The sequence below is a fragment of the Scyliorhinus torazame genome, chromosome 22, assembly GCF_047496885.1.
Source record: "Scyliorhinus torazame isolate Kashiwa2021f chromosome 22, sScyTor2.1, whole genome shotgun sequence".
NCBI classification, from domain to species: domain Eukaryota; kingdom Metazoa; phylum Chordata; class Chondrichthyes; order Carcharhiniformes; family Scyliorhinidae; genus Scyliorhinus; species Scyliorhinus torazame.
Window position 1 is genome coordinate 7,029,232 of NC_092728.1, and position 26,571 is coordinate 7,055,802.

Genomic DNA, 26,571 nt, shown 5'->3' on the forward strand with positions numbered 1-26,571 from the left:
AATGACGGCCATGTCGTCCCGGACATTGTAGAACTGCGGACACTGTCCTTTGAGCCACCCTCCCGTCATGTGGCGCATCACACGTTGTAGAAGGGGGTCAGCCGCAGTCTCCCGGCGACTACGGGCCAAACTAGAGTCATCGGCTGGCAGATTTGCCGATGTGAAGGCCACCTGCGCTTCGACCTGACAGACGAACCCCTCCGAGTCGGGCGGTGTGCTCACTGCTCTAAATAGGGCATCCGCAATGATAAGGTCCTTTCCCGGGGTGTAGACCAGTTGGAAGTTGTACCTCCTGAGTTTGAGTAGGATGCGCTGGAGGCGAGGTGTCATCTCGTTCAGGTCCTTATGTATGATGCTGACCAGGGGGCGATGGTCAGTCTCAACGGTGAACTGGGGGAGACCATACACGTAGTCATGGAACTTGTCTATTCCGGTCAGCAAACCCAGGCACTCCTTTTCGATCTGCGCGTAGCGCTGTTCTTTGGGGGTCATGGCCCACGAGGCATAGGCGACCGGGGCCCATGACGCAGTGTCATCCCGCTGTAGGAGTAGCGCCGCAATGCCGGACTGGCTGGCATCAGTCGAAATTTTAGTGTCACGAGATGTGTCTAAAAACACCAATACCGCGGCTGTGGTGAGCTTAATCTTGAGCTTCTCCCATTCCTGCTGGTGTGCGGGCAGCCACTGGAACTCCGTGGACTTTTTGACGAGGTGGCGAAGAGCCGTTGTGTGGGAGGCAAGGTTGGGAATGAACTTCCCCAGGAAGTTGACCATGCCTAGGAAGCGTAGCACTGCTTTCTTGTCTGCCGGCTGCGGCATGGCTGTAATGGCGCTCACCTTGTCTGCATCCGGACGGACCCCTGACCGGGATATGTGGTCCCCCAGAAAATTCAGCTCGGTTTTGGCCGAACGAACACTTGGCTCGGTTGAGGCACAGGCCGTTTTCCCGTATCCGCGCAAAGACGCGCTGGAGACGATTGATGTGCTCCTGTGGTGTGGTGGACCAGATGATGATGTCGTCAACGTAGACGCGCACCCCTTCGATGCCCTCCATCATCTGTTCCATGATCCTGTGAAAGACCACGGATGCCGAGATAATGCCAAACAGCATTCTGTTGTAGCAGAACCTGCCGAAAGGAGTGTTGAAGGTGCACAGCTTCCTGCTGGACTGGTGCAATTGGATCTACCAAAAACCCTTCGAGGCATCAAGCTTTGTAAAAATGTTTGCCCGGGCCATTTCGCTCGTGATCTCTTCCCGTTTGGGTATGGGGTAGTGTTCCCTCATTATGTTGTTGTTCAGGTCTTTCGGGTCAATGCAGATCTGGAGTTCGCCAGAGGGATTCTTAACAAACACCATGGAGCTGACCCATGGCGTGGGCTCCGTGACCCCGGATAGCACCCCTTGGTCCTGTAGATCCTGCAGCTGCTGCTTGAGGCGGTCTTTGAGTGGCGCTGGGACCCTGCGAGGTGCGTGAATGACCGGGGTGGCGTCCGGTTTGAGTCGTATTCTGTAGGTGTAGGGCAGTGTGCCCAAGCCCTCGAATGCCACCTGGCTGTGGGCGAGGAGCGATTGAAGCTGTGCCCTAAATTCTGCATCCGGGAAGTCTGATGTGCCTTCTGGAAACAGAGCGTGGACCTGCTGCATGAGGTGGAGAACCTTGCATGCCTGTGCGCCTAGCAGGGAGTCCTTCGATGATCCGACTATTTCCAAGGACAGTGTGGCCGTGTATGTGTTGTGTGTCACCTGGAGCTGGCAGGATCCCATGGCCGGGATAACGGTTCCATTGTAGTCGACCATCTTGCAACGGGATGGCCGAATTGGTGGTCTGACCTTCAAGGCGTAGAAGGTTGACCATGCTATTAGGTTGACAGAGGCACCAGTGTCCAGACGGAATGTGATTGGTGATCGGTTGACCGTTAGGGTGGCACACCATTCATCACCCGGATTGACACTGTGCACAGGCATCGGCTGGTGGGTCCTGCTTGGAGACATCCGGTTCCTGTCGATGACTGCAACGCGGAAGGCATCCCGGTCGCCTGTGTCACTGGTTTGGATATCGTCTGGGCACGACTCGTAGTACGGGGGCTGAATGGTCCGCACGTCCCTGCGAGGTTGTCGGAATTGGGGAACATTGGCAGGTTGAGCTGCTCGACAGCAGGCAGCGCAGTGGCCCATCTTGCCACAGCAGAGCCATTGTCGGTTTTTTGCCGGACATTGCCGCTTTAAATGTGCGGCTCCGCAGTTGCCGCCCGTCGTGACGTCATGGCGTTCGTTGCGCCACCGCGCATGCGCAGTTCGGCCTTGCGTCGAGCGCGCCTGCGCATCACGTCCCTCTGCGTCAACGTCTTTTTTGGCGCGCATAAATGCGTGAGGCCGCGGAAAGCGCGCGAAATGGCCGCCTTGTCCGGGCCGTGGGCCGGGAGGAACTCGATCGCCTGGACCCGTTCGGCCTCGTAGGATGCCTGCCTCGCCGATTCGGCCGCTTGAAACTGGGAGTAGCGGCTGGTCGCGTTTTTATGGAGGACGCAGGCTTCGATTGCGGAGGCTAGGGTGAGGCCTTTAATTTTTAGGAGCTGCTGGCGTAGGGTGCCCGAGGTGATCCCAAAAACTATCTGGTCCCGAATCATGGAATCGGAGGTGGTGTCGTAACCGCAGGACTGCGCGAGGATACGGAGGTGTGTAAGGAAAGATTGAAAAGGCTCATCCTTGCCCTGCTGGCGCTGCTGGAAGAGATACCTTTCGAAATTCTCATTTACCTTGACGCTGAAGTGTTGGTCGAGTTTGAGAAGGACCATCTTGTACTTGGTCTTGTCCTCACCTTCCGCGAACACCAGGGAGTTGTAGACATGGATGGCGTGTTGCCCCGCCGTGGAGAGGAGGAGGGCGATTTTTCTGGTGACCGAAGCGCTCTCCCTTTCGGTGGCTTCCAGGAAGAGCTGGAAGCGCTGTTTGAACAACTTCCAATTGACGCCGAGGTTTCCAGCGATTTGTAACGGCTGCGGCAGGCTGACGGTGTCCATGGCGCAGGATGGCGGATTCCTGAGGATTCGTAGGTAGGTCCCACAGTTACCGGGTTCCAATCCTGGTACTATGGCGTGTTGGGTGCTCTGCTACACAGACGAACCAACACGGTTGCGGATGGTACAACTCAGTTTTATTACTAACAATATTAACATTTGTAAACTGGTTACTGAGGTTCGTTCATTACCTTTGAATCTGTGGACCTATCCCTAACACTATCTTGGAGAGGCACTCAGCACATGGTGGATGTCTGAGTGGCTTGCTGTGAGCTCTGTGCCCTGAGCTGTCTCCTGCTGGAATGAGCGGGAAGTGTCGTGTTCCCCGTTTTATAGTGTGTATGCTCTTGCCTGTGATTGGCTGTGGTGTTGTGCGTGTGTTGATTGGTCCGTTGATCTGTCCATCAGTGTGTATGTATGTTTGCACCATGATGTTTACCTGAATATCATGACATCCCCCCCCTTACTTTCCCCACACGGGCTGACCAGGTGTTCAGCCGCACATGGGCAACGATCAGACAAGATCCCGTCGCCCGACGATGCTCGATAGCCATTCAATCGCGGTTCCCTTATTATTCCTCCTCCCACATGGCAGTGACTTGAGTCACCGCTCATTCCTCGACTGACAGATTTACACACACTCACTCACACACACACACTCACACACACTCTCATACACACACACTCTCATACACACACATGCTCTCACACACGCGCTCTCACACACACGCTCTCACACACGCGCTCTCACACACGCGCTCTCACACACGCGCTCTCACACACGCGCTCTCACACACGCGCTCTCACACACGCTCTCTCACACACGCTCTCTCACACACGCTCTCTCACACACACTCTCACACACACTCTCTCACACACTCTCACACACACTCTCACACACACTCTCTCACACACTCTCTCACACACACTCTCTCACACACACTCTCTCACACACGCTCTCTCACACACGCTCTCTCACACACGCACTCTCACACACGCTCTCTCACACACTCTCTCACACACACTCTCTCACACACACTCTCTCACACACACTCTCTCACACACACTCTCTCACACACACTCTCTCACACACACTCTCTCACACACACTCTCTCACACACACTCTCACACACGCTCTCTCACACACGCTCTCTCACATGCTCTCTCACACACACTCTCTCACACACACTCTCTCACACACACTCTCACACACACTCTCTCACACACTCTCTCACACACTCTCTCACACACACTCTCTCACACACACTCTCTCACACACACTCTCTCACACACACTCTCTCACACACACTCTCTCACACACTCTCTCACACACACTCTCTCACACACACTCTCACACACACTCTCACACACACTCTCACACACACACCACACGCTCACACACACTCTCATACACACACACTCTCTCGCACACACTCTCGCACACACTCTCTCGCACACTCTCTCGCACACTCTCTCACACACACACACTCACACACACACTCACGCACACACTCTCTCACACACACTCACGCGCACACACACTCTCTCACACTCACACACACCTCACACTCACACACTCACACACACACTCTCTCACACACACACATACTCTCTCGCAAATACACTCACACTCTCACTCACACTCACAAATACACTAACACGCACACTCACACCTTCTGCCTTAACTCCACTGTAACTCTGATTCCCTTTGCATCTGGATATCATCTGTCACGGCCTCATTGACGAAGCACCCACAACTCTCTGGGGTAAAGAATCACAATCCTCTGAATGAAGGATACACAGCAGGGAATCAGGCCATTCAGCCCAATGGCTCTGTGCTGTGTTTAATGCTCCATTCGAACCTCCGACCATTTCTCCTCATCTAAACCTACCATCTCCCCCTCCCCCCACCATCTCCCCCCACCCCCACAGCAGTCAGGTTATCAGGTTATTCCCCCGAGCTCAGGGTCCCAATCCTGCTTCCATTTATGAAGCTCTTGTGACCGGCCCGTCGCTGCTGAGGAATGACCCCAGCTCTGAGCCTGGCGACCTGTGCGTGCCGGACAAGACATTGCAGTTGAACTGCCGTCGGTGCGCTTTCAAACAGATCCTTTTCAAAACGGGGCAGACTGAGAGAGACAGAGAGAGAGACAGAGAGAGAGAGAGACAGAGACACAGAGAGAGAGAGAGGAGTGTTTGAAAGGGTTCGGAGACCTGCGCCCACTTGACAAAGGTTCTGAAGCAAACGCGTGAAAGAGCAGATAGTCACCTAGAGCAGTATTCCTGTGAAGGTACGAGCTGAGGCTCCTGCCCACCACACTGTGAGGCCTTTGCAGAGGTGGCTTTCTGAAAGTGCCTGTGTACTGGTGGAGGAAGGAGTGCATGCTGTGGGACGAAGGGGGCTTCCGATTCTTCACCATGGGCTCTTTAAACACCAGCGAGGGAGGTCCGCAGGCAGGCGAGGGGGGGGGGGGGCGAGGAGGGAGGGAGGAGAACACCTCAAAAGAAAAAGACACAGGTAGGGAAACAGGGGGAGAGATGGAAAAGGCAGTGACAGAGGGAAGGGCACAGAGACAGATCAAGCACAGAGGACAGGGGAAAGCAGTGAGAAATAAAACAGTTCAGGGAACAGAATGGAGGGGGAGGGTGAAGGGGGGAAGGGAGATGGAGCGGGGGGATGGTGGGGAAGGGGAGGGGTGGGGAGAGGGAAGGGGAAAACAGGAGAGGAAGGGGCGGGGAGGGAGGGGCAGACGGGGACGGAGGGGGAGGGAGTGAGGGGAAGATGGAATGAGGGAAAGGGGACCAAGGAGGGAGGGGACCAAGGGGGGGGACCAGTGAGGGGAGGGGGGAGAGACGGGGGGAGCGTGGAGAGAGGGGAAGAGAGGGGGGGAGCGTGGAGAGAGGGGGGAGCGTGGGGAGGGGGGAGCGAGAGGGGGGCGAGAGGAGAGGGGGGGCGAGAGGAGAGGAGGGGGGGCGAGGGAGGGAGAGGAGTGGGGGCGAGAGGAGAGGAGGGGGGGGCAAGGGGAGGGGGGGCAAGGGGAGGGGGGCAAGGGGAGGGGGGCAAGGGGAGGGGGGGCGAGGGGAGGGGAGGGGCGAGGGGGAGGGGGGGGCGAGGGGAGGTGGCGAGAGGAGGGGAAGGTGAGAGAAAGGGGGCGATGGGAGGGGGGAGCGAGGGAGGGGCAAGGGAGGGGGAGCAGGGGAGGGGGGAGCGAGGGGAGGGGGGAGCGAGGGGGAGGGGGGAGTGAGGGAGAGGGTGAAGGGGGAGTGAGGGGAGGGGGGAGCGAGGGAAGGGGGAGCGAGGGGAGGGGGAGCAAGGGAAGGGGGAGCGAGGGGAGGGGGAGCAAGGGAAGGGGAGGGGGGAGCGAGGGAAGGGGGAGCGAGGGAAGGGGGAGCGAGGGAGATGAGGGGACGGGGGGGTGAGAGGTGAGGGGAGGGGAGTGAGGGGAGGGGGGAGGGGGGGTGAAGGGGGTGAGAGGAGGGGGTGGGGGTAGTAGGGAGTCCGGTGTGAGGGAGAGCAAGGGGAGGCGGGTGCGGGGGGAGCGAGGGGAGGGGTGAGCGAGGGGAGGGGGGGAAGGAGGGGAGGTGGGAGGGAGGGGAGGGGGAGTGAGGGAGGGGGGAGCGAAGGGATGTAGGGGGAAGAGGGGAGATGGGGAGTGGGGAGGGGCAGGAGTGAGTTGAGGATGAGGGAGGGAGGTGTAGTGAGAGGAGGGGGCGTGAAGCGGAGGGATAGTGAGGGATAGTGATGGGACAGGGTGTGAGGGGAGGGGAGGGATCGTGAGGGAGAGTGATGGGGCGGGGTGTGAGGGGGAATCAGACACAGAGTTTGAGGCGGAGAGAGGCGAGTGGAAAGTGGGGGGAGGAGGGAAGGGATTGTCCACAGGAACAGCGTGGGAAAGAGAAAAAGAATAAACAGGGTAGAAATTAAAATCCAAGTCGAATGAAAATCTACATTGCAGGTTTAAAAGAATGTAGAGCACCAATTTGAAAACCATTCAACACATGCAGCAAGCAATTACTGAGACAGAACGGTGTCAGCAGAGAAACAGAGCACAGCACAGAGAAAACATTCACCTCGGCACCTGCCCCATCCCTCTGCCAGCACTACCCAGACCCCCAACAATCCTCCAAGATCCCGTCCCCTCCTCTACACTCCCTCAGCCACAAGGTGGAGCTTGCACAGCGTTTGTGACACCGAGCTTGGAGAGAAAATAAATCTGGAGAGGGAGGGAGAGAGAGAGAGGCAACGGGGGAGAGAGAGGGCAAGAGAAGAGAGACAAGGGGGGGGGGGAGAGAGAGAGAGAGACAACTAGGGAGAGAGAGGGCAAGAGAGAGAGGACAACGGGGGGGAGAGAGGGCAAGAGAGAGAGACAACGGGGAGAGAGAGAGGGCAAGAGAGAGAGACAACGGGGAGAGAGAGAGGGCCAGAGAGAGAGACAACGGGGGAGAGAGAGGGCAAGAGAGAGAGACAACGGGGGAGAGAGAGGGCCAGAGAGAGAGAGACAACGGGGGAGAGAGAGGGCAAGAGAGAGGAGACAAGGGGGGGGGGGAGAGAAGAGAGAGAGAGAGAGAGAGAGAGGGCAAAGAGAGAGAGAAAGAGACAGGAGGAGAGAACGTGAGGGATAGAGAGAACCAGAGAGAGGGAGAGGGGAGAGAGACGGCAAGGCAGAGGGAGAGAGAGGGCAAGAGAGAGAGAGAGACTAGGGGGAAAGAGGAGAGAGAGCGACAGAGAGACAGAGCGAGAGACAGAAAGAGAGAGAGAGAGCGTGAGCGAGAGAGAGTGTGCGCTACAGTGAGTCAGTGTGAGAGTGAGAGAGAGCTTGTGTGAGATAGAGAGGTCACGTGGGAGTACGTGAGAGAGGGGCTCACCAGAGCGTGTATGATAGGGTGCGGTAAGAGTGTGAGTAAAGGGCGTGCGAGCGACGGAGAGTGTGCGCGAGACAACGAGAGTGAGCAAAATGGGCATGAGTGTGTGAGGGTGTGTGCAAGAGGGCACAATAGAGGGTGCAAAGGGCAAGTGAGAGGCCAGTGAGTAAGAGTGTGTGCGAAAGTGCACCCGAGAGGTTGCAGAAGATGAGTGAGAGGTAAACACAAGAGGAAGAGGATGACTGACTGTGAGGGAGAGCGAGAGGGGAGAGGGCGAGAGTGAGGGCGAGAGAGAGGGGAGGGAGTGAGAGAGGGCAAGAGAGAGAGAGGGCGAGAGAGAGGGAGAGAGGGAGAGAGAGAGAGGAGAGAGCGAAGAGGGCGAGAGAGAGGGCGAGAGGGAGGGAGAGGGTGAGAGGGAGGGAGAGAGAGGGCGAGAAAGAGGGAGAGAGAGAGGGGTGAGAGAGAGGGAGTGTGAGAGAGAGGGAGAGGGAGCGGGAGGGGGAGAAGGAGGGGGAGAGGGAGGGGAGTGGTGGAGGTGTGAGTGGGGGGAGGGGAGCGGGGAGGGGAGCGGGGAGGGGGAGGGGAAGCGGGGGAGGGGAAGGGGGGAGAGGGGAGGGGGGAGGGGGAGAGGGGAGGGGGGGAAGGGGAGGGGGGAGCGGGGAGAGGGAGCGGGGAGGGGGAAGGGGAGAGGGAGGGGGACGGGAGGGGGAGTGGGGACGGGGAGCAGGGGAGTGGGGGAGGGGGAGAGGGAAGGGGGAGAGGGGAGGGGGAGCGGGGGAGAGAGGAGTGGGGGAGGGAGAGTGGGGGAGGGGGAGCAGGGAGGGAGGGGGGAGCGGGGAGCGGGAGTGGGGAGGGGGGAGCGGGGGAGGGGGAGCGGGTGGAGCTGGGGAGGGAGAGGGGAGGGGGAGGGTGAGTGTGTGAGAGGGGGAGGGGGAGGGGGGAGCGGGAGAGGGCGGAGCGGGAGGCTGCAAGACAGCCAGAGGCTGGTTGTGAAAGGTCAGAGGCCATGGAAGGGGAAACAGAGGGAGTGAGTGTGTGCAGCAAGTAATCTGTCCACGAATATCCCAACCGTCCAGGGGCTGTGTTGGGCTCTGCTGTGGATGGAAAAGCTGACGGGCTGGGACTCAAGGAAGGTGTACATGGCGAGGCGGACGTGAAACTTGGACCGAGGCGATCGCACGCTCACTCGCACGGGCTGGCAGCTTCACACATCGCTGGGACAGAATGTTAGAACGATACATGCTCGGATATTCGGCCCGTACTGCGGGGTAGCAGCCTTTTTGATCGAGCAAAACCCCATGCATTGCACGGCTCCCCTGCCAGTGGGCAGAGGGGGAGGTCTGGCTTAAAGAGCCCACCCCCCCCGCTTTTGGTGACGAGGGTCCACTCTGAAGGAGGGTCTCCAGTGTCGGGGAGCTACCGATGCCGGTCCGTCTTCCCTTTCCATTTCTCGCCCAACCCCCCCCCCCCCCCCCAACGCCCGTCCGCCCGATAACAGCAAACGCGCCAAGTCAAAGGCGAAGATGAAGAATGGGTGGCTTACCGTTCTGTGTCGGCCTGGAAGGTCGGAGCTGGGAGGTGGAAGCGGCGTGTCGGAGGTGAAAGGGTAAAAAACTGGATTGTGCGGTCCGACCTGGAGGTAACAAGGCATCACATGTATGACTGGGCCCAGCAGTGGCGGGAGCTAAGCTGTGTCGCCACCGCAAGCGGAGGCTCCGCTGCCTGCTGGGGAGAGGCTGTGCCTGACATCGCTGGGGAAAACTCTCTACCCCCACCTTTAAACAACACGGGCGCAAGCCCCCTCCCTAATTGGGCCGGGTTTCAGGCATCAGTTCCAACAGCAGCACGGGTAGCACAGTGGTTAGCACTATGGCTTCACAGCTCCAGGGTCCCAGGTTCGATTCCCGGTTTGGGTCACTGTCTGTGCGGAGTCTGCACATCCTCCCCGTGTCTGCGTGGGTTTCCTCCGGGTGCTCCGGTTTCCTCCCACAAGTTTCGAAAGACGTTGCTGTTAGGTGGAGTGGACATTCTGAATTCTCCCTCTGTGTACCCAAACAGGCGCCGGAATGTGGCGACTAAGGGCTTTTCACAGTAACTTCATTGTCGTGTTAATGTAAACCGACTTGTGACAATAATGATGATTATTATAAAAGAATGGGCGGAATCAGAGAATCATTTCAGGGTCAAACTTGTCCAATCAAATTTTCCAGGGCGTGTTTACCGGACAGTGATCAGGAGCAGGAACCCTGGCTGATTTCCCCTCTCTCTCTAACCCAGGGATCACTGGACAGTGATCAGGAGCAGGAAACCCTGGCTGATTTCCCCTCTCTCTCTGACCCAGGGATCACTGGACAGTGATCAGGAGCAGGAACCCTGGCTTGATTTCCCCACTCTCTCTAACCCAGGGATCACTGGACAGTGATCAGGAGCAGGAACCCTGGCTGATTTCCCCTCTCTCTCTAACCCAGGGATCACTGGATAGTGATCAAGAACAGGAACCCTGGCTGATTTCCTCTCTCTCTCTAACCCAGGGATCACTGGACAGTGATCAGGAGCAGGAACCCTGGCTGATTTTCCCTCTCTCTCTAACCCAGGGATCACTGGACAGTGATCAGGAGCAAGAACGCTGGCTGATTTCCCCTCTCTCTCGAACCCAGGGATCACTGGAAAATGATCAGGACCAGGAACCCTGGCTGATATTCCCTCTCTCTCTAACCCAGGAATCACTGGACAGTGACAGGAGCAGGAACCCTGGCTGATTTCCTCTCTCTCTAAACCAGGGATCGCTGGACAGTGATCAGGAGCAGGAACCCTAGCTGATTTCCCCTCTCTCTCTAACCCAGGGCTCACTGGACAGTGATCATGAGCAGGAACCCTGGCTGATTTCCCCACTCTCTCTAACCCACGGATCACTGGACAGTGATCAGGAGCAGGAACCCTTGCTGACTTCCTCTCTCTCTCTCTAACCCAGGGATCACTGGACAGCGATCAGGAGCAGGAACCCTGGCTGATTTCCCCTCTCTCTCTAACCCAGGGATCACTGGACAGCGATCAGGAGCAGGAACCCTGGCTGATTTCTCCTCTCTCTCTCTCTCTCACCCAGGGATCACTGGACAGTGATCAGGAGCAGGAACCCTGGCTGATTTCTCCTCTCTCTCTCTCTCTAACCCAGGGTGTGGAGATGCCGGCGTTGGACTGGGGTGAGCACAGTACGAAGTCTTACAACACCAGGTTAAAGTCCAACAGGTTTGTTTCGATGTCACTAGCTTTCGGAGCGCTGCTCCTTCCTCAGGTGAATGAAGAGGTCTGTTCCAGAAACACATATATAGACAAATTCAAAGATGCCAAACATATTTGTCTATATATGTGTTTCTGGAACAGACCTCTTCATTCACCTGAGGAAGGAGCAGCGCTCCGAAAGCTAGTGACATCGAAACAAACCTGTTGGACTTTAACCTGGTGTTGTAAGACTTCGTACTGTGCTAACCCAGGGATCACTGGGCAATGATCAGGAGCAGGAACCCTGGCTGATTTCCTCTCTCTAACCCAGGGATCACTGGACAGTGATCAGGAGCAGGAACCCTGGCTGATTTTCCCCTCTCTCTCTAACCCAGGGGTCACTGGACAGTGATCAGGAGCAGGAACCCTGGCTGAATTCCCCTATCTCTCGAGCCCAGGGATCACTGGACAGTGATCAGGAGCAGGAACCCTGGCTGATTTCCCCTCTCTCTCTCTAACCCAAGGATCACTGGACAGTGATCAGGAGCAGGAACCCTGGCTGATTTCTTCTCTCTCTCTCTAACCCAGGGATCACTGGACAGTGATCGTGAGCAGGAACCCTGGCTGATTTCCCCTCTCTCTCAACCCAGGGATCACTGGACAGTGAACAGGAGCAGGAACCCTGACTGATTTCCCCTCTCTCTCTAACTCAGGGATCACTGGACAGTGATCAGGAGATGGAACCCTGGCTGATTTCCCCTCTCTCTCTCTAACCCAGGGATCACTGGGCAGTGATCAGGAGCAGGAACCCTGGCTGATTTCCCCTCTCTCTCTAACCCAGGGATCACTGGACAGTGATCAGGAGCAGGAACCCTGGCTGATTTCCCCTCTCTCTCTAACCCAGGGATCACTGGACAGTGATCAGGAGCAGGAACCCTGGCTGATTTCCCCTCTCTCTCTCTAACCCAGGGATCACTGGACAGTGATCAGGAGCAGGAACCCTGGCTGATTTCCTCTCTCTCTCTCTAACCCAGGGATCATTGGACAGTGAACAGGAGCAGGAATCCTGGCTGATTTCCCCTCTCTCTCTAACCCAGTGATCACTGGATAGTGATCAGGAACAGGAACCCTGGCTGATTTACTCTTTCTATCTAACCCAGGGATCACTGGACAGTGATCAGGAGCAGGAACCCTGGCTGATTTTCCCTCTCTCTCTCTCTCTAACCCATGGATCACTGGACAGTGATCAGGAGCAGGAACCCTGGCTGATTTTTCCACTCTCTCTCTAACCCAGGGATCACTGGACAGTGATCAGGAACAGGAACCCTGACTGATTTCCCCTCTCTAACCCAGGGATCACTGGACAGTGATCAGGAGCAGGAACACTGGCTGATTTCGTCTCGCTCTCTCTCTCTCTAACCCAGGGATCACTGGACAGTGATCATGAGCAGGAACTCTGGCTGATTTCCCCACTCGCTCTAACCCACGGATCACTGGACAGTGATCAGGAGCAGGAACCCTGGCTGATTTTCCCTCTCTCTCTCTCTCTAACCCATGGATCACTGGACAGTGATCAGGAGCAGGAACCCTGGCTGATTTCTCCACTCTCTCTCTAACCCAGGGATCACTGGACAGTGATCAGGAACAGGAACCCTGACTGATTTCCCCTCTCTAACCCAGGGATCACTGGACAGTGATCAGGAGCAGGAACCCTGGCTGATTTCCCCTCTCTCTCTCACCCAGGGATCACTGGACAGTGATCAGAGGCAGGAACCCTGGCTGATTTCCCCCCTCTCTCTCAAACCCAGGGATCACTGGACAGTGATCAGGAGCAGGAACCCTGGCTGATTTCCTCTCTCTCTCTCTAACCTAGGGATCACTGGACAGTGATCAGGAGCAGGAACCCTGGCTGATTTCCTCTCTCTCTAAACCAGGGATCACTGGACAGTGATCAGGAGCAGGAACACTGGCTGATTTCTTCTCGCCAACTCTCTCTCTAACCCAGGGATCACTGGACAGTGATCATGAGCAGGAACCCTGGCTGATTTCCCCACTCTCTCTAACCCACGGATCACTGGACAGCGATCAGGAGCAGGAACCCTGGCTGATTTCCTCTCTCTCTCTCTAACCCAGGGATCACTGGACAGTGATCAGGAGCAGGAACCCTGGCTGATTTCCCCTCTCTCTCTCACTCTAACCCAAGGATCACTGGACAGTGATCAGGAGCAGGAAGCCTGGCTGATTTCCCCTCTCTCTCTAACCCAGGGATCACTGGATAGTGATCAGGAACAGAAACCCTGGCTGATTTCCTCTCTCTCTCTAACCCAGGGATCACTGGACAGTGATCAGGAGCAGGAACCCTGGCTGATTTTCCCTCTCTCTCTAACCCAGGGATCACTGGACAGTGATCAGGAGCAAGAACACTGGCTGACTTCCCCTCTCTCTCGAACCCAGGGATCACTGGACAATGATCAGGACCAGGAACCCTGGCTGATATTCCCTCTCTCTCTAACCCAGGAATCACTGGACAGTGACAGGAGCAGGAACCCTGGCTGATTTCCTCTCTCTCTAAACCAGGGATCGCTGGACAGTGATCAGGAGCAAGAACACTGGCTGACTTCCCCTCTCTCTCGAACCCAGGGATCACTGGACAATGATCAGGACCAGGAACCCTGGCTGATATTCCCTCTCTCTCTAACCCAGGAATCACTGGACAGTGACAGGAGCAGGAACCCTGGCTGATTTCCTCTCTCTCTAAACCAGGGATCGCTGGACAGTGATCAGGAGCAGGAACCCTAGCTGATTTCCCCTCTCTCTCTAACCCAGGGATCACTGGACAGTGATCAGGAGCAGGAACACTGGCTGATTTCCTCTCTCTCTCTCTCTCTAACCCAGGGCTCACTGGACAGTGATCATGAGCAGGAACCCTGGCTGATTTCCCCACTCTCTCTAACCCACGGATCACTGGACAGTGATCAGGAGCAGGAACCCTTGCTGACTTCCTCTCTCTCTCTCTAACCCAGGGATCACTGGACAGCGATCAGGAGCAGGAACCCTGGCTGATTTCTCCTCTCTCTCTCTCTAACCTAGGGATCACTGGACAGTGATCAGGAGCAGGAACCCTGGCTGATTTCCTCTCTCTCTAAACCAGGGATCACTGGACAGTGATCAGGAGCAGGAACACTGGCTGATTTCTTCTCGCTCTCTCTCTCTAACCCAGGGATCACTGGACAGTGATCATGAGCAGGAACCCTGGCTGATTTCCCCACTCTCTCTAACCCACGGATCACTGGACAGCGATCAGGAGCAGGAACCCTGGCTGATTTCCTCTCTCTCTCTCTAACCCAGGGATCACTGGACAGTGATCAGGAGCAGGAACCCTGGCTGATTTCCCCTCTCTCTCTCACTCTAACCCAAGGATCACTGGACAGTGATCAGGAGCAGGAAGCCTGGCTGATTTCCCCTCTCTCTCTAACCCAGGGATCACTGGATAGTGATCAGGAACAGAAACCCTGGCTGATTTCCTCTCTCTCTCTAACCCAGGGATCACTGGACAGTGATCAGGAGCAAGAACACTGGCTGACTTCCCCTCTCTCTCGAACCCAGGGATCACTGGACAATGATCAGGACCAGGAACCCTGGCTGATATTCCCTCTCTCTCTAACCCAGGAATCACTGGACAGTGACAGGAGCAGGAACCCTGGCTGATTTCCTCTCTCTCTAAACCAGGGATCGCTGGACAGTGATCAGGAGCAGGAACCCTAGCTGATTTCCCCTCTCTCTCTAACCCAGGGATCACTGGACAGTGATCAGGAGCAGGAACACTGGCTGACTTCCTCTCTCTCTCTCTAACCCAGGGATCACTGGACAGCGATCAGGAGCAGGAACCCTGGCTGATTTCTCCTCTCTCTCTCTCTCTAACCCAGGGATCACTGGACAGTGATCAGGAGCAGGAACCCTGGCTGATTTCTCCTCTCTCTCTCTCTCTAACCCAGGGATCACTGGACAATGATCAGGAGCAGGAACCCTGGCTGATTTCCTCTCTCTAACCCAGGGATCACTGGACAGTGATCAGGAGCAGGAACCCTGGCTGATTTTCCCCTCTCTCTCTAACCCAGGGATCACTGGATAGTGATCAGGAGCAGGAATCCTGGCTGATTTCCCCTCTCTCCCTAACCCAGGGATCACTGGACAGTGATCAGGAGCAGGAACCCTGGCTGATTTGCCCTCTCTCCCTAACCCAGGAGTCACTTGTCAGTGATCAGGAACAGTCACCCAACTGTCCATACTGAAAGGAATATACACATGTCATGTGTATTCCTGTAGAGCTGCCTGTGGATCTTTATGCATGGAGAACAGGCAGTTATCTCGAGGTACGTGATCTAAAATAAACTATCAGGGACAGGTGTTGGGGCAGATGTTAGAAAATTATTTGCACAGTTCAGATACGGAAAAGACAGTAAGAAGAGATATTCCACACGGGAGAGGTTTGTGTGGATTCAGTGTATAGTGTGGAGAGGCAGAGAGAGAGAGCATAAAGTGGAGAGAGAGCTGAGGAGGAAAGAGAGATTGTAGGAGGGACAGAGAAGGAGAGAGAGTCAGAGAGAGAGAGAAAGAGGGAGGAGGGACAGAAAGAGAGAAGGACAGAGAAGGCAAGAAAGAGAGAGACAGAAGGGGTTGGCAGAGAGAGAGAGGGAAAGAGACAGGCAGAAAGGGACAGAGAAGGAGGGAAAAGCCAGAGAGACGGGGAGAGAGACAGAGAAAGGAAAAAGAGAAAGAGAGTCATACAGACAAGGAGAGACAGGGAGAAAGACAGACAGACAGACAGAGACCGAGAGAGAGGGTCTGAGAGAGAGTCATACAAACAGAGATAAACAGAGAGAGAGGGGTGAGGGACAGAGAACGTGAGAGAGAGAGAGACAGACAGAGAGCGAGAGAGACAGAGAGATACAGAGGGGGAGAGAGAGAGAGGGGGAAGACCGAGAGAGAGAGAGAGGACAGAGAGAAAGACAGACAGACAAGGAGAGACAGAGAGAGCGAGGGGGACAGAGAGAAAGACAGAGAGCGAGAGTGTCTGAGAGAGTCATACAAACAGGGATAACAGAGAGGGGTGAGTGACAGAGAAAGAGAGAGAGACGGGAGCAAGAGAGAGAAACAGAGAGAGAGAGAGACAGAGAGCGAGAGACAGAGAGCGAGAGACAGAGAGAGAGATCGAGAGACAGAGACAGAGAGAGAGACAGAGAGAGACAGAGAGCGAGAGAGAAAGAGAGACAGAGAGAGAGAGAGAGATAGATGGAGAGAGAGATAGATGGAGAGAGGGGGCAGACCGAGAGGGAGAGAGAGAGACAGTGAGAGAGAGAGAAATGAGGGACGGAGAGATACTGTATGCACTCACCTGTTTTGAGCTGCCAACACAGGGTCTGGATATTACAACTGGGTACATTAAACATTGAACATGGAGCCATTAATTTCATCCCGTGCATTGCTCCTTCCCCTGTGTAGTTAGGCAGAACTCACCATTGTCACTGATATTGTTTTCCTCAACATTTAACTGCTCTGAAAGGTCAGTCAGGGATTTCTCTGATGTCTGACTGCCTCGCAGTGTCATGGACAGTTGCCGCTTAATCTTCTTCATTCGATCCATCAGCTTGGGATGCCCAATTGCCTGTAAAACATGGTGATGGGGTGAATGGTAACTCTAGCAGTGAAATGTGAATGATGACATGGGCGGCTAGGCGCCAATCCGGATATTCCGGGAGAATTCCGGGAGAGGCACCCCGAAGGGGACTTAGGCTGGGCACCGAACAATTCCCGATGCCCCCCGGGCCCACCCAGCAGACGCAATCTGGTTCACGCCCTCGGTGGGCTAGAGCCAGAGAAGCATATTAAAATGCAGGTGTAAAAAGGCACGGAATCAGCCGGATTCTCCCGGCTCCGGAAATTCACCCCCCCCCAGCCAGCGCAACAATGAAAGCTGGCGCGACTCGCAAGGGGGGGACGAGGGCCGGGAATCTGTGGTTCCTTACAGTGAATGGGACATGGCCTCGCGAGCCGCAACAGCGGATCGGATGGGTAACGCAGACTTGTCTTTGCAGGGGCAGGCCAGTCGATTTTGGCGGGAGAACAGCTGGTGAGTCAGTTTCAGCGGGAGCATTGCGGAAGGAGGTTGCTGGGAGTTTTTTAGGCGGGATCAGGAAGTCGACCCGCGGACGTCTGGGAAGACCCTCACCAATAAATTCTGGTGGAGAGGAAACCCGAGACACTACACGTGTAGTGTCTCCCACCCGCCCTCCTCCTCTAACCTAATAATAAAACCCATTGGTCTGAGGTAAGTACCATATTTTATTATATTATTATTATTTTTTATAAAAATTTAATTTAGTTGTTAGCCAGATCTTGGTAGAAAGTTAGAGGAATGGCAGGGAAGGGAGTGCAATGTTCCTCCTGCAGGATGTTTGAGGTGAGGGATGCAGTTAGTGTCCCTGCTGATTTTACCTGCAGGAAGTGCTGCCATCTCCAGCTCCTCCAAGACCGAGTTAGGGAACTGGAGCTGGAGTTGGAAGAACTTCGGATCATTCAGGAGGCAGAAGGGGTCATAGATAGCAGCTTCAGGGAATTAGTTACACCAAAGATTGGAGATAAGTGGGTAACTGTAAGAGGGACTGGGAAAAAACAGTCAGTGCAGGGATCCCCTGCAGTCGTTCCCCTGAGAAACAAGTATACCGCTTTGGATACTTGTGGGGGGGGGGACTTACCAGGGGTAAGCCATGGGGTACGGGCCTCTGGCATGGAGTCTGTCCCTGTTGCTCAGAAGGGAAGGGGGGAGAGGAGCAGAGCATTAGTAATTGGGGACTCTATAGTCAGGGGCACAGATAGGAGATTTTGTGGGAGCGTGAGAGACTCACGTTTGGTATGTTGCCTCCCAGGTGCAAGGGTACGTGATGTCTCGGATCGTGTTTTCCGGGTCCTTAGGGGGGAGGGGGAGCAGCCCCAAGTCGTGGTCCACATTGGCACCAACGACATAGGTAGGAAAGGGGACAAGGATGTCAGGCAGGCTTTCAGGGAGCTAGGATGGAAGCTCAGAACTAGAACAAACAGAGTTGTTATCTCTGGGTTGTTGCCCGTGCCACGTGATAGTGAGATGAGGAATAGGGAGAGAGAGCATTTAAACACGTGGCTACAGGGATGGTGCAGGCGGGAGGGATTCAGATTTTTGGATAACTGGGGCTCTTTCTGGGGAAGGTGGGACCTCTACAGACAGGATGGTCTACATCTGAACCTGAGGGGCACAAATATCCTGGGGGGGAGATTTGTTAGTGCTCTTTGGGGGGGTTTAAACTAATGCAGCAGGGGCATGGGAACCTGGATTGTAGTTTTAGGGTAAGGGAGAATGAGAGTATAGAGGTCAGGAGCACAGATTTGACGTCGCAGGAGGGGGCCAGTGTTCAGGTAGGTGGTTTGAAGTGTGTCTACTTCAATGTCAGGAGTATACGAAACAAGGTAGGGGAACTGGCAGCGTGGGTTGGTACCTGGGACTTCGATGTTGTGGCCATTTCGGAGACATGGATAGAGCAGGGACAGGAATGGATGTTGCAGGTTCCGGGGTTTAGGTGTTTTAGTAAGCTCAGAGAAGGAGGCAAAAGAGGGGGAGGTGTGGCGCTGCTAGTCAAGAGCAGTATTACGGTGGCGGAGAGGATGCTAGATGGGGACTCTTCTTCCGAGGTAGTATTGGCTGAAGTTAGAAACAGGAAAGGAGAGGTCACCCTGTTGGGAGTTTTTTATAGGCCTCCTAATAGTTCTAGGGATGTAGAGGAAAGGATGGCGAAGATGATTCTGGATATGAGCGAAAGTAACAGGGTAGTTATTATGGGAGACTTTAACTTTCCAAATATTGACTGGAAAAGATATAGTTCGAGTACAATAGATGGGTCGTTTTTTGTACAGTGTGTGCAGGAGGGTTTCCTGAAACAATATGTTGACAGGCCAACAAGAGGCGAGGCCACGTTGGATTTGGTTTTGGGTAATGAACCAGGCCAGGTGTTGGATTTGGAGGTAGGAGAGCACTTTGGGGACAGTGACCACAATTCGGTGACGTTTACGTTAATGATGGAAAGGGATAAGTATACACCGCAGGGCAAGAGTTATAGCTGGGGGAAGGGCAATTATGATGCCATTAGACGTGACTTGGGGGGGATAAGGTGGAGAAGTAGGCTGCAAGTGTTGGGCACACTGGATAAGTGGGGCTTGTTCAAGGATCAGCTACTGCGTGTTCTTGATAAGTATGTACCGGTCAGACAGGGAGGAAGGCGTCGAGCGAGGGAACCGTGGTTTACCAAGGAAGTGGAATCTCTTGTTAAGAGGAAGAAGGAGGCCTATGTGAAGATGAAGTGTGAAGTTTCGGTTGGGGCGATGGATAGTTACAAGGTAGCGAGGAAGGATCTAAAGAGAGAGCTAAGACGAGCAAGGAGGGGACATGAGAAGTATTTGGCAGGAAGGATCAAGGAAAACCCAAAAGCTTTCTATAGGTATGTCAGGAATAAGCGAATGACTAGGGAAAGAGTAGGACCAGTCAAGGACAGGGATGGGAAATTGTGTGTGGAGTCTGAAGAGATAGGCGAGATACTAAATGAATATTTTTCGTCAGTATTCACTCAGGAAAAAGATAATGTTGTGGAGGAGAATGCTGAGCCCCAGGCTAATAGAATAGATGGCATTGAGGTACGTAGGGAAGAGGTGTTGGCAATTCTGGACAGGCTGAAAATAGATAAGTCCCCGGGACCTGATGGGATTTATCCTAGGATTCTATGGGAGGCCAGGGAAGAGATTGCTGGACCTTTGGCTTTGATTTTTATGTCATCATTGGCTACAGGAATAGTGCCAGAGGACTGGAGGACAGCAAATGTGGTCCCTTTGTTCAAAAAGGGGAGCAGAGACAACCCCGGCAACTATAGACCGGTGAGCCTCACGTCTGTAGTGGGTAAAGTCTTGGAGGGGATTATAAGAGACAAGATTTATAATCATCTAGATAGGAATAATATGATCAGGGATAGTCAGCATGGCTTTGTGAAGGGTAGGTCATGCCTCACAAACCTTATTGAGTTCTTTGAGAAGGTGACTGAACAGGTAGACGAGGGTAGAGCAGTTGATGTGGTGTATATGGATTTCAGCAAAGCGTTTGATAAGGTTCCCCACGGTAGGCTATTGCAAAAAATACGGAGGCTGGGGATTGAGGGTGATTTAGAGATGTGGATCAGAAATTGGCTAGCTGAAAGAAGACAGAGGGTGGTGGTTGATGGGAAATGTTCAGAATGGAGTACAGTCACAAGTGGAGTACCACAAGGATCTGTTCTGGGGCCGTTGCTGTTTGTCATTTTTATCAATGACCTAGAGGAAGGCGCAGAAGGGTGGGTGAGTAAATTTGCAGACGATACTAAAGTCGGTGGTGTTGTCGATAGTGTGGAAGGATGTAGCAGGTTACAGAGGGATATAGATAAGCTGCAGAGCTGGGCTGAGAGGTGGCAAATGGAGTTTAATGTAGAGAAGTGTGAGGTGATTCACTTTGGAAGGAATAACAGGAATGCGGAATATTTGGCTAATGGTAAAGTTCTTGAAAGTGTGGATGAGCAGAGGGATCTAGGTGTCCATGTACATAGATCCCTGAAAGTTGCCACCCAGGTTGATAGGGTTGTGAAGAAGGCCTATGGAGTGTTGGCCTTTATTGGTAGAGGGATTGAGTTCCGGAGTCGGGAGGTCATGTTGCAGCTGTACAGAACTCTGGTACGGCCGCATTTGGAGTATTGCGTACAGTTCTGGTCACCGCATTATAGGGAGGACGTGGAGGCTTTGGAGCGGATGCAGAGGAGATTTACCAGGATGTTGCCTGGTATGGAGGGAAAATCTTATGAGGAAAGGCTGATGGACTTGAGGTTGTTTTCGTTGGAGAGAAGAAGGTTAAGAGGAGACTTAATAGAGGCATACAAAATGATCAGGGGGTTGGATAGGGTGGACAGTGAGAGCCTTCTCCCGTGGATGGATATGGCTGGCACGAGGGGACATAACTTTAAACTGAGGGGTAATAGATCTAGGACAGAGGTCAGAGGTAGGTTCTTTACGCAAAGAGTAGTGAGGCCGTGGAATGCCCTACCTGCTACAGTAGTGAACTCGCCAACATTGAGGGCATTTAAAAGTTTATTGGATAAACATATGGATGATAATGGCATAGTGTAGGTTAGATGGCTTTTGTTTTGGTGCAACATCGTGGGCCGAAGGGCCTGTACTGCGCTGTATTGTTCTATGTTCTATGTAATCCCAGCCCTGGTGTGCCGAGGATGCTAGTCATTGTAGAACCAGGGTCCCTTGGCACCCTGGCTGTGTAAGACTGGCAGTGCAAAGCTGTCAGCAATGCCAGGGGATGGGCCGAACTGGGCACGAACTGATCAGACAGTGAATGGTAACCTGAGACAGTACACAGTGAATGGTGAGGGGGTGAATGGTAACTGAGTCAGTACACAGTGAATGATGATGGGGTGAATGGTAACTGAGTCAGTACACAGTGAATGATGACGGGATGAATGGTAACTGAGTCAGTACACAGTGAATGATGATGGGATGAATGGTAACTGAGTCAGTACACAGTGAATGGTGACACAGTGAATGGTAACAGTCAGTACGCAGTGAATGATGATGGGATGAATGGTAACTGAGTCAGGACACAGTGAATGGTGACACAGTGAATGGTAACTGAGTCAGTACACAGTGAATGGTGACACAGTGAATGGTAACTGAGTCAGTACGCAGTGAATGATGATGGGGTGAATGGTAACTGAGTCAGTACACAGTGAATGATGATGGGGTGAATGGTTACTGAGTCAGTACACAGTGAATGGTGATGGGGTGAATGGTAACTGAGTCAGTACACAGTGAATGATGACGGGATGAATGGTAACTGAGTCAATACACAGTGAATGATGATGGGATGAATGGTAACCAAGTCAGCACACAGTGAATGATGACGGGATGAATGGTAACTGAGTCAGTACACAGTGAATGATGATGGAGTCAATGGTAACTGAGTCAGTACACAGTGAATGATGACATGGTGAATGGTAACTGAGTCAGTACACAGTGAATGATGACACAGTTAATGGTCACGAGTCAGTACACAGTGAATGATGATGGGGTGAATGGTAACTGAGTCAGTACACAGTGAATGATGACACGGTGAATGGTAACTGAGTCAGTACACAGTGAATGATGATGGGGTGAATGGTAACTGAGTCAGTACACAGTGAATGATGACGGGGTGAATGGTAACTGAGTCAGTACACAGTGAATGATGACACGGTGAATGGTAACTGAGTCAGCAGTACACAGTGAATGATGATGGGGTGAATGGTAACTGAGTCAGTACACAGTGAATGATGACACAGTGAATGGTAACTGAGTCAGTACGCAGTGAATGATGATGGGATGAATGGTAACTGAGTCAGTACACAGTGAATGATGACACAGTGAATGGTAACTGAGTCAGTACACAGTGAATGATGATGGGGTGGATGGTAACTGAGTCAGTACACAGTGAATGATGACACAGTTAATGGTAACTGAGTCAGTACACAGTGAAAGATAACGGGATGAATGGTAACTGAGTCAGTACACAGTGAATGATGATGGGGTGAATGGTAACTGAGTCAGTACACAGTGAATGATGACACAGTTAATGGTCACCGAGTCAGTACACAGTGAATGATGACAGGGTGAATGGTAACTGAGTCAGTACACAGTGAATGATGACACAGTGAATGGTAACTGAGTCAGTACACAGTGAATGATGATGGGGTGAATGGTAACTGAGTCAGTACACAGTGAATGATGACGGGGTGAATGGTAACTGAGTCAGTACACAGTGAATGATGACGGGGTGAATGGTAACTGAGTCAGTACACAGTGAATGATGACGGGATGAATGGTAACTGAGTCAGTACACAGTGAATGATGACACGGTGGATGGTAACTGAGTCAGTACACAGTGAATGATGACGGGATGAATGGTAACTGAGTCAGCACACAGTGAATGATGACACAGTGAATGGTAACTGAGTCAGTACACAGTGAATGATGAGAGGGTGAATGGTAACTGAGTCAGTACACAGTGAATGATGACACAGTGAATGGTAACTGAGTCAGTACACAGTGAATGATGACGGGGTGAATGGTAACTGAGTCAGTACACAGTGAATGATGACACAGTGAATGGTAACTGAGTCAGTACACAGTGAATGATGACGGGGTGAATGGTAACTGAGTCAGTACACAGTGAATGATGACACAGTGAATGGTCACTGAGTCAGTACACAGTGAATGATGATGGGATGAATGGTAACTGAGTCAGTACACAGTGAATGATGACGGGGTGAATGGTAACTGAGTCAGTACACAGTGAATGATGACACGGTGAATGGTAACTGAGTCAGTACACAGTGAATGATGACGGGGTGAATGGTCACTGTGCTGGTCTGGGATTCTCCGCTTGGAGGCCGCTCTGTGCCGACTGCCTCGCCGTGTACCAAGGGGCAGGAAGATTCAGTCGCTGGACCGTGCTCTCCCACCCGTCGCCTCTATGTCGGGGGCTGGTCTAGCCCCGTTGGCCTGGAGTGATGCAGAGCGAGGCCCGCATTCAATCCCCGTGCCGGCTGAGGTTATTCCTAAAGCCCCTGCCATCCCAACCTTGCCCCTCGCTGAGGTGTGGTGACCCTCAGGTTAAACCACCACCAGTCAGCTCTGCCCCTCACACACGAAAGCAGCCGGTGGCCATCTGGGACTTGGCGACTTCACGATGACCGTGACGGGTTGGAGCACGCCCCCCCCCCACTCCAGGATTTGAGCCTGTGATCTGTGCAGAGACTCCCAGAGGTGAGGGCAGTGGGGGGTTTGCCCTGTTTCAGAGGATCTGTCAGACCAATATGTGAGGAAGGTCAAAGGGGCCAAGGGACTATTTTAAGTAGATGGTGGAATTCTCCCAGTGATCCGGCCAACATGCCTCCCTCAATTGGAGAGAGAGTAAACGGATGAACAGCTGATTGATCCAGTCGTGGATCACAAAACCCAGTTACCAGCAAAACAGGATGGCGGCACCCGTGGCTGCCACACATACGGTGCAGAAGGAGGGCATTCGGCCCATCGAGTCTGCACCGGCCCTCTGAAAGAACACCCTTACTTAAGCCCACTACCCCGCCCTGTCCCTGCAACCCCACCTAACCTGCACAATTCTGGACACTAAGGGGCAATTTGAGGCGGCCAATCCACCTAACCTGCACGTCTTTGGACTGTTGGAGGAAACCGGAGCACCCGGAGGAAATCCACGCAGACACGAGGAGAACATGGAAATTCTACACAGTCACCCAAGGCGGGAATCGTACCCGGGTCCCTGGAGCCGTGAGGCAGCAGTGCTAACCACTATGCCACCGTGCTGCCCATAACTCAGTTGCTCTCGCAACACCCTGAAGTCTCCTCATGGCCCCTTTTTATTACTTTGAAATGTTTTCCTCCTCTCTCATTCTGTCTCTCTCTCTCGCTCTCTGCCTCTCTCTCTCTCTGTCTGTCTCTCTCTCTGTCTGTCTCTCTCTCTCTCTGTCTCTCTCTCTCTGTGTCTCTCTCTCTGTGTCACTCTCTCTGTGTCACTCTCACACTCTCTGTCTCTCTCTCTCGGTCTCTCTCTCTGTGTCTCTCGCTCTCTCTCTCGCTCTGTGTCTCTCTCTCTCTGCCTCTCTCTCTCTGCCTCACTCTCTCTGCCTCACTCTCTCTGCCTCACTCTCTGTCGCTCTCTCTCTGTCTCTCTCTCTCTGCCTCACTCTCTCTGCCTCACTCTCTGTCGCTCTCTCTCTGTCTCTCTCTCTGTGTCTCTCGCTCGCTCTCTGTTTCTCTCTCTGTCTCACTCTCACATTCTCTCTGTCGCTCTCTCTCTCGGTCTCTCTCTCTCTCCGTCTCTCGGTGTCTCTCTGTCTCTCTCTCTGTCTCTCTCTCTCTGTCTCTCTCTCTCACACTCTCTCTGTCTCGCTCATTCTCTCTCTCTCTCTCTCAGCCTGGGATCTGACATTTTGAGGTGACTCGTACGCATGGTTTGAATGGGCACAGTCTGAAATGTTTTGGTGCGCGATGTTGCTGGGAATGACCGTTGTGGCGAGACCAGTCTGTCAGTCACTGAGAAATGGAGAACCGAGTACATTTCCATCATTTATTCCAGGCCAGCTGGTTTGAACTGTGTGTGCATGTGTCTGTGTGTGTGTGTGTGGGGGGGGGGGGGGGGGGGGGGTAGTGATTTTTGTTTAGCTGGTGACCGATTTCGGGACCGACAGTATTTATAGGGTAAGTGGCTGTTTTTAAAATGGGTGTGGGTGGGAGCCCAATTTGCCAAGCCGCAGCGTGCGAGGGTGGAGCTTCCTTTCACAGTAAACAGGCATTTGGGGAACACACTGAGCTGAGAAAGCTCACACACCCCAGGGTATTGGCAGCGAGGGCAGCGATGGGCAGGTCACACCCCAGCGTGTTGGCAGCGATAGGGAGATGGTGAATCTCTCCAGAGTGTCTTTTTCTGACTCGATGTTGCCTGAAGAGTTTCCCAGACAACAAAGTTCTCCTGAAGTCGGGTCACTGCTGCAATCCAGGAAACTCAGCAGCCAATTAGGCGACAGTGAAGATTCCACAAATAACCAGAGTGATAATAACCGGATAATCTCTTTTCAATGATGTGGGTTGAGGGATAATTATGGGCCACACAGCAGTGGGGAGTTAATCCTGTTTGTAAACTCACCTCATACTTCATGTGAGTGCAGTGCAGGAGACAGTGAACCCTCACTACTGACCCTCCCGCAGCACTGACCCTCCCGCAGCACTGACCCTCCCTCAGTACTGACCCTCTGACAGTGCAGCACTCCCTCAGTACTGACCCTCTGACCGTGCGGCACTCCCTCAGTACTGACCCTCTGGCAGTGCGGCACTCCCTCAGTACTGACCCTCTGACAGTGCGGCACTCCCTCAGCACTGACCCGCTGACAGTGCAGCACTCCCTCAGTACTGACCCTCTGACAGTGCAGCACTCCCTCAGTACTCACCCTCTGACAGTGCGGCGCTCCCTCAGTACTGACCCTCTGACAGTGCGGCACTCCCTCAGTACTGACCCTCTGACAGTGCGGCACTCCCTCAGTACTGACCCTCTGACAGTGCGGCACTCCCTCAGTACTGACCCTATGACAGTGCGGCACCCCCTCAGTACTGACCCTCTGACAGTGTGGCCCTCCCTCAGCACTGACCCTCTGACAGTGCGGCACTCCCTCAGCACTGACCCTCTGACAGTGCGGCACTCCCTCAGTACTGACCCTCTGACAGTGCGGCACTCCCTCAGTACTGACCCTCTGACAGTGCGGCACTCCCTCAGTACTGACCCTCTGACAGTGCGGCACTCCCTCAGTACTG

General features: G+C 53.8%; 1 protein-coding gene across 5 annotated transcripts in view; it reads right to left on the reverse strand.

Annotated features, from left to right (window-relative positions):
• The window catches only part of LOC140398891 (cyclin-dependent kinase 16-like), a 237,160-nt gene that overhangs the window by 58,864 nt on the left and 151,725 nt on the right, over positions 1 to 26,571 (reverse strand). For 3 of the 5 annotated variants that reach the window (XM_072487845.1, XM_072487844.1, XM_072487846.1), the window contains exons 2-4: positions 16,618 to 16,765; positions 9,425 to 9,514; positions 5,288 to 5,443 (exon numbers count right to left, since the gene is read on the reverse strand). In XM_072487845.1, the coding sequence (XP_072343946.1) occupies positions 5,288 to 5,443; positions 9,425 to 9,514; positions 16,618 to 16,744 (373 nt within the window). In that variant the 5' untranslated portion in view covers positions 16,745 to 16,765. The remainder of the gene's footprint in view (positions 1 to 5,287; positions 5,444 to 9,424; positions 9,515 to 16,617; positions 16,766 to 26,571) is intronic. The other 2 variants (XM_072487847.1, XM_072487848.1) reach the window with 2 other exon arrangements.